We start from the raw sequence: 6,364 nt of genomic DNA, 5'->3' as shown, positions 1-6,364 counted from the left end.
GGGGGGGGGGGGGGCGCCCTCTGAAGCGCCCCCTCTCTCCCTGCTCTGAGGACAGCCTGCCTCCCTGGCAGGGGTGTGGGGGTCGGGGAGTGACAAGAGGAGGGGCTGTCCTCTGCGCTCCCTTCCAAGCAAAGGCCTGGGTATCGGGGACCACTTTGCTCAGGAGGCAGCGGGAGGCACTGCCCTTTCTAAAAGGGAAGGAAACAGATGCCTGAGGGCTTTGGTGTGCTCCCTCTCCCGGTGGTCCCGGCTCTGGGATGGGCACAGCCAGGCATGTCACACTTCCTGTCACCAACCCAGGGGGGACTGGTGAGGGGCTGGGGAGGAAGAAGCCATTGGAGCTTTTTGTTTAAAACTGGGGATTGGTATTATCCAGGGGTCTTGACTCTCCAAAGCACCCTCCTGTTCCCCGCCCGGTGGCTTCAGCTGGAGTTGCTGTGCACCAGCTGCCCACGACCTTGGCAATCACCGTGAACGCTGTGGACCGGAGCCTCGACATCTCGCCCCTCGCTCCTCCCCCGGCCCTGAGCTCCGGCCATACCCTGCCCCTGCCACACGACACTCCCAGCATGCTCCAGGGAGAAGGTACGACCCGACTGTCTGTACGTGACAGACCTCATGGAAAACCACTGTCCTTGTGCCAGGACAGGACAGGGACACGGAACTTTCCATGCGCCATTTCACCCACGAGGAGACAGGAAGAAATAATAGAAGCAGCGCTCGCGAGTGGGGGGTTAGATGTCTGGCTCGGCCCCTGATCCTCCTCTCTGTTGCACAACCCGCTCTGCTCTACCACGTATGACTGACAGCAGCAGTGATTACTGAATTCTTAAGATGTGCCTTGCCCTGTGTGGGTGCTCTACTTATGTCACCCCATCAGACACAGAGAGCCAGGGACACGCCCTGCTTACGTCGAATGAAGCTGAATCTCAGAGAGGGTAAGCGACCTGACCAAGGTCACCCAGCAATTCAGTGGGAAAGTCAGAATGGACATGCGTAACTCCAAAGCTCATCCTCATAGACCCAACATCAGGATGCCTCAGTTTACTCATCTGTAAAAGTTAGACATGGAGTGAGGTGACCCCTAGAGTCCTTTCCAGCATCAAGATACTAGGATGTTGCTCTGTGACCATCCCAGATATCCTGAGAGGTAGATGCAGTGGAGATTCTAGGCTCTGGGGATAAGACAGGCTCCAGGAGACAGGGTCAAGGGCAGGGCTTATCACTCTGAAACGGCAGGAAGGGGAGTAAGAGGGCAGTGGGGGCGATGAGCTGTAAACAAAATAGCAAAGGGGTGGTTAGAGCTCAGGCTTCAGGATCAGATGAACCGAATGAAGCTTGCTGACCAGCTGTGTGGTCACCTTCAAGTTGCTTAACCTCTCTGAGCCAGAGCCCCTCCTCTGTGAAATGGGGATGAGGCTACCCATCTTGCAGGATTGTTATATAAACCAAATGGGATCATGTACGTAAAGCATTTAACACAGTGCTTGGCAATAGAGTAGGCATTTCATAAATGGTAGGAATTGTTATTAACATACTTTATTTTTGAGAATAAAGTGCCTTCTGTATGCCAGCAGGAAATAGCCAACAAGAAGTGTGATTTATATAAAAGCAGCATCACATCATGAGCTAGAATCAGCGGTTCTCAACCTGTGGGTCGTGATCCCTTTGGGGGTCAAACGACCCTTTCACAGGGATCGCCTAAGACCATCGGAAAACACATATATAATGACGTATTGTTTTTGTGATGAATCACTATGCTTTAATTATGTTCAGTTTGTAACGATGAAATTGGGGGTCACCACAACATGAGGAGCTGTATGAAAGGGTCTCGGCCTTAGGAAGGTTGAGAACCACTGAGCTGGATTAAGAAAGAACAAGCCAATGGAAGGATGCGGGAGGGGTGGTCCGCAGGTTGTCAAAAAGCAGGGTGGGGGCGGGCCGGGCCAGGAATAGGTGAGATTTGTCTAGGTTGGGCCGGGGGAGAGGGTCACCGGCCATCTATACGCTCCCAGCTTAGTGCCTGTAACACTGGTTTCCTTTCTCTAGTTTCCCTCTTGCCAAATTCTATTCTGGTCTCCTGAGTGGCCCTGTCCCCAGGGCGGGCCTATCTGGGGCACGTGGCCAGAGCTAGCTGTCCCACCGGGCAGGCTTCCCCCGACACGAGTGCACTGCGGGGGAGAAAGCCGTCTCCCGTGGGCTCTTGGGGTAAATGATGAGTTGAGTTTCGGAACAAAACGGAGGACTAACACCGATCCCGGCTGCAGTTATACCCGAGGGCCCGCCTGCAGCCGCCTCTCCTCTGCTCATTAGGACAGAACTCACCGGCTGACATCACTCATGTAAACCAGAGGACTAAGGTGGAGTCCGGCTCTCCAAATCCAACCCACTGCTGTCCCTTCCACCCTCCAAACTCGCTGCTCTGAGCGTTACATTCCCATCTGTCTGTGAAAGTCAACACCAATAAAAAACGTCACCCCGCTCATGAAGAGAGTGGAGTTCCAAGGTGCCAGAGGAAGGGAGCGCGGGACCAGCCCACGGAGCCAGTGACTCAAAGCTATTTCTGCAGCAGCACAACGGGCAGGGCGTGGCCTCCAGCATGAGGCCCGGTTCTATCCCTCACCACCTGTGTGATCTCGGGCAAGTGGCCGAACCACTCGGACCCTGCCTCCTCATCTGTCAAATGAGGGTGCTGACAGGGGTGCGCTCAGTCGTGCCTGGTCCCTGTTAGCACCGCACAGACGCTCGCTCTCATTGCTCTTGTGATTAATCGACCCTGGGAGATATTGAGGGATCTTTTTATCTCCTCTGCTCCCCTCTGCAGATAATCTCCCAGTGTCTGTCACCTGGGTTAATATTAAGGTGCAGTTGCTTTGCCGGGGTGCACCCTAAGCAGGCCAGAGAGAGGAAATCCGGACCCAGGCTGGAGGGTGGAGATTAAACATGTGCTGTGATTACCCATCAGCTACTGTGTTTGTGGATAAGCAAAGATTGACTTTAATAATCACCCTTCGCAGTTTCTGAGAGCACTGCCCAGCCTCGCTTTGGCTACAGGGAGGAAAGCGCACAGCCAAGCCTGGAACTCAGGCGTCCCACCTCCCTCCGCTTCAGCCACACTTACCTGGCAGTGTCCTCACGCGGCACGTATAGGGGGCACTCTCTTTGGAGTAGGTTGGAACAAAAATTGTGATGGTCCCAAGGAACTCCGTGTCAGGGGTCAGGCCAATGAACTCGTATTCTCTCTGCTTGCCTCCAAGGTGCTGAAATTGGCAGAGAACCCAGAGTGACTCCTCTTATACCCCGACCTCCCCGCAGAGCCCAGGTCGCCTACACCTCTCACACCTCTGCCTGGATGACTGCACTCAGTGCAAGGGCACCACCAGCTCCCAAACCAGAAATGGGGGGTCAGTCTGCAGGGCTCCGTCCCCATCCCCCTGCCTCTATCCCCAAATCTAGTCAGTCACCAAGCCCCACGTACTCTTACTTAGAAGAGTGCCTAGTACATAGTAAGCACTCAGTACATACTAGCTGCTGTTACCACCACTACCATCACCACTACCAGCACCATCATCACCATCACTGCTACCACTACCACCATCATCACTACTGTAACAACCACCACCATCAGCACCACCATCACCACTATAACATCCACCACCACCACCACCACCACCATCACTGCTACCACCACTACCATGACCACCACCACCACCAGCATCATCACCATCACTGCTACCACTACCACCATCATCACTACTATAACCACCACCACCATCACTGCTACCACCACTATTATCACCACCACCACCACCATCATCACCATCACTGCTACCACTACCACCATCATCACTACTGTAACAACCACCACCACCAGCACCACCAGCACCACTATCATGACCATCACCATCACCACCACTACCTTGAGTGCAGAAATAGTCAATGGAATTATGAGTTAGTGGCACATACTGGGGGGAAATACCACATATTTTCTGAATACAAAAGGAAATCACTTGTATATTGTTTGACAATTCATGCCCTTGCCTTCCATCTCTCATTATTACAGATCTTAAGACACTGCCTGTATCCAGTTCCCACAAATAGTGGAGAACCAGCCAGAAGAAATTTCCTGAAGTGGACACCTGAGGATTTAATAGAGGCTGTTCTCCAGAATGTTAGAAGACATTAGGCAAAAAATTAAGAAAACCAATATTGTACAATATAAAAGGTCAAATACATTTGGGAGAAGTTGAGTCAAACACAAATTGGAACTGGGGTCTTGGGTGTGCAGGACTTGTCAGAGACTTTAGCGTGCTCTTGTGTACGTGACTCCACTTGGGAGAGGCTGGGGACATGTGTTGGGAAATGCTAATTTACGTAACACATCTCCTTCCTACTTAAAGCAATGCAGATCTAACTGAGAGGGAGGTGGGTGTCCCAGGCAGGGAAGGACCAGGGTGGCATATGTAGTTGCCGTTTATTTACCATTTGGTAGGTTTGGTTGATGTGGAGGTCTAAGCGGTAGAACAGGTCATGGAAGATGTCCTCCAGGGTCAGCCGGTGGCCATCCTCGGCCTGGACGGGCGTGGAGGTGGGATGGACTATCATCTGGATGGATCTCACCGCGGGGATACAGGTCACATCAGGTGGCTTGATGGTAGCTGGGAAAAGGGAGAGAGAGGAAAGAAAAGAAAGAGACCAGAACCAGCCAGTAGTGCGTGAGGCTGCCCTGGACCACGCCAGCCCCAGCTCTGCGTGACCTCATAGGTTGACGCCCAAACAGGCGAGAAAAGAGAAGTTCTGCAAGCAACCAATGTTTGAGTTTAAGGATGGCAAAGGGGTGACCAAGAGTGAGTAGGAAGATCTAAGGGAGAGGGACACTGGCCCCTAGGTGGTTGATCATGCCTTTGGCTCAGCCCCCCTACATCCTGGGCCCTTCACCCCACCTTGAGTCTGCCTGGAGCGCCCTTCCCCCTAGCCTCCTGGCAGACAGCTTTAGGGACTGATGATGGTTCAACGACATGTTTGGGGTGCCCATTATTATTGATTCAGCCTCAGTGGCCAGGCCTAAGAGTTTAGTCTTTCTTCAGACAGACTTTCTAAACAGCCAAATGACCTTAACTGGTTTACAGACCCCTTTGGCAATTGAATGAATGCGATGGTCCTTCTCTCCTCTAAAATGTACATATGCAAAAATCTTGCCCTCAATTTCAGGGATTCATGAGCCCCACTTCCCCTAAAGCTAATTTATGAAAGCCCTCGAGGGTCCATTGATCTCCAAGATGAAAAACACTGAGCTAAAAGAAAATTCACTTCAGTGTTTATAAAACTGAAAAATTGAGCTAAACGTCTTCAAAAGTGAATTAGGGAAGGAATTTAGGGTACCTGTATAGAATGGATCCTTTTTAAAAAGTGTATTTTTTATTGATTTCAGAGAGGAAGGAAGAGAAAGACAGAGATAGAAACATCAATGATGACAGAGAACCATTGATTGGCTGCCTCCTGCGCGCTTCCCACTGGGGATCAAACCCACAACCCGGGCATGTGTCCTAACTGGGAATCAAACTGTGACTTCCTGGTTCATAGATTGACCCTCAACCACTGAGCAACACCAGGCCTAGAACGGACTGTTTTTAGCAGTGAAATATCATGCTATGAAAAAATATTTAATGGGCATGAGCAAATAAATGCCCAGAATACCACTATATGAAAAATAAACAGCCAGATTACAAAGGAGTAGATAGAATTGTGTTTAAATGTTCAGATTATTTGGGGCTACTGTTATGTTTCTTTGTGTATTTCTATAATTGAACAAGACAAGAAAAGAATAAAATAGCTTGTTTAATTTTTTATTTTCTTAAAAAAACACACATGTGGTTGTGGAGTTAGTGAACATTATCACCTACTTAACTAGTGTGGGGGATTTGGCAATGCATCTTCCTTCCTTCCTTCCTTCCTTCCTTCCTTCCTTCCTTCTTTCATCAGTTACAAATGGAGCATCTCCTATGTGCCAGGCACCATGCTAAAGTCTGGGAATACGGTGAATTCCACACCCACACACGCCCTCACGGTGCTCACGTGTCAGCGGTGGAGGCCAGCGATACACAGGTAAGCAAAAAGGGATTGAAGGCTGGGATATAAGCTATGGAGACGATGAACAGCTAATTTTGATAAAGAATACCAGGTGGCCCTGACCGGTTTGGCTCAGCGGATACAGCGTCGGCCTGCGGACTCAAAGGTCCCAGGTTCGATTCCGGTCAAGGGCATGTACCTTGGTTGGGGGCACATCCCCAGTGGGGAGTGTGCAGGGGGCAGCTGATCAATGTTTCTCTCTCTATCCCTCTCCCTCTCCCTTCCTCTCTGTAAA

At 50.9% G+C, this 6,364-nt stretch overlaps 1 protein-coding gene across 1 annotated transcript in view; it reads right to left on the bottom strand.

Annotated features, from left to right (window-relative positions):
* IL22RA1 (interleukin 22 receptor subunit alpha 1) overlaps positions 1-6,364 on the bottom strand; it is a 15,732-nt gene that overhangs the window by 4,783 nt on the left and 4,585 nt on the right. The window contains exons 4-5 of the mRNA XM_006777544.2: positions 4,483-4,658; positions 3,122-3,260 (exon numbers count right to left, since the gene is read on the bottom strand). Of these exons, the coding sequence (XP_006777607.1) occupies positions 3,122-3,260; positions 4,483-4,658 (315 nt within the window). The remainder of the gene's footprint in view (positions 1-3,121; positions 3,261-4,482; positions 4,659-6,364) is intronic.

Source organism: Myotis davidii, unplaced genomic scaffold (assembly GCF_000327345.1).
Source record: "Myotis davidii unplaced genomic scaffold, ASM32734v1 scaffold149, whole genome shotgun sequence".
NCBI classification, from domain to species: Eukaryota; Metazoa; Chordata; class Mammalia; order Chiroptera; family Vespertilionidae; genus Myotis; species Myotis davidii.
Note: the sequence above shows the minus strand (reverse complement) of the source record. Positions and strands in the feature narration are given on the sequence as shown.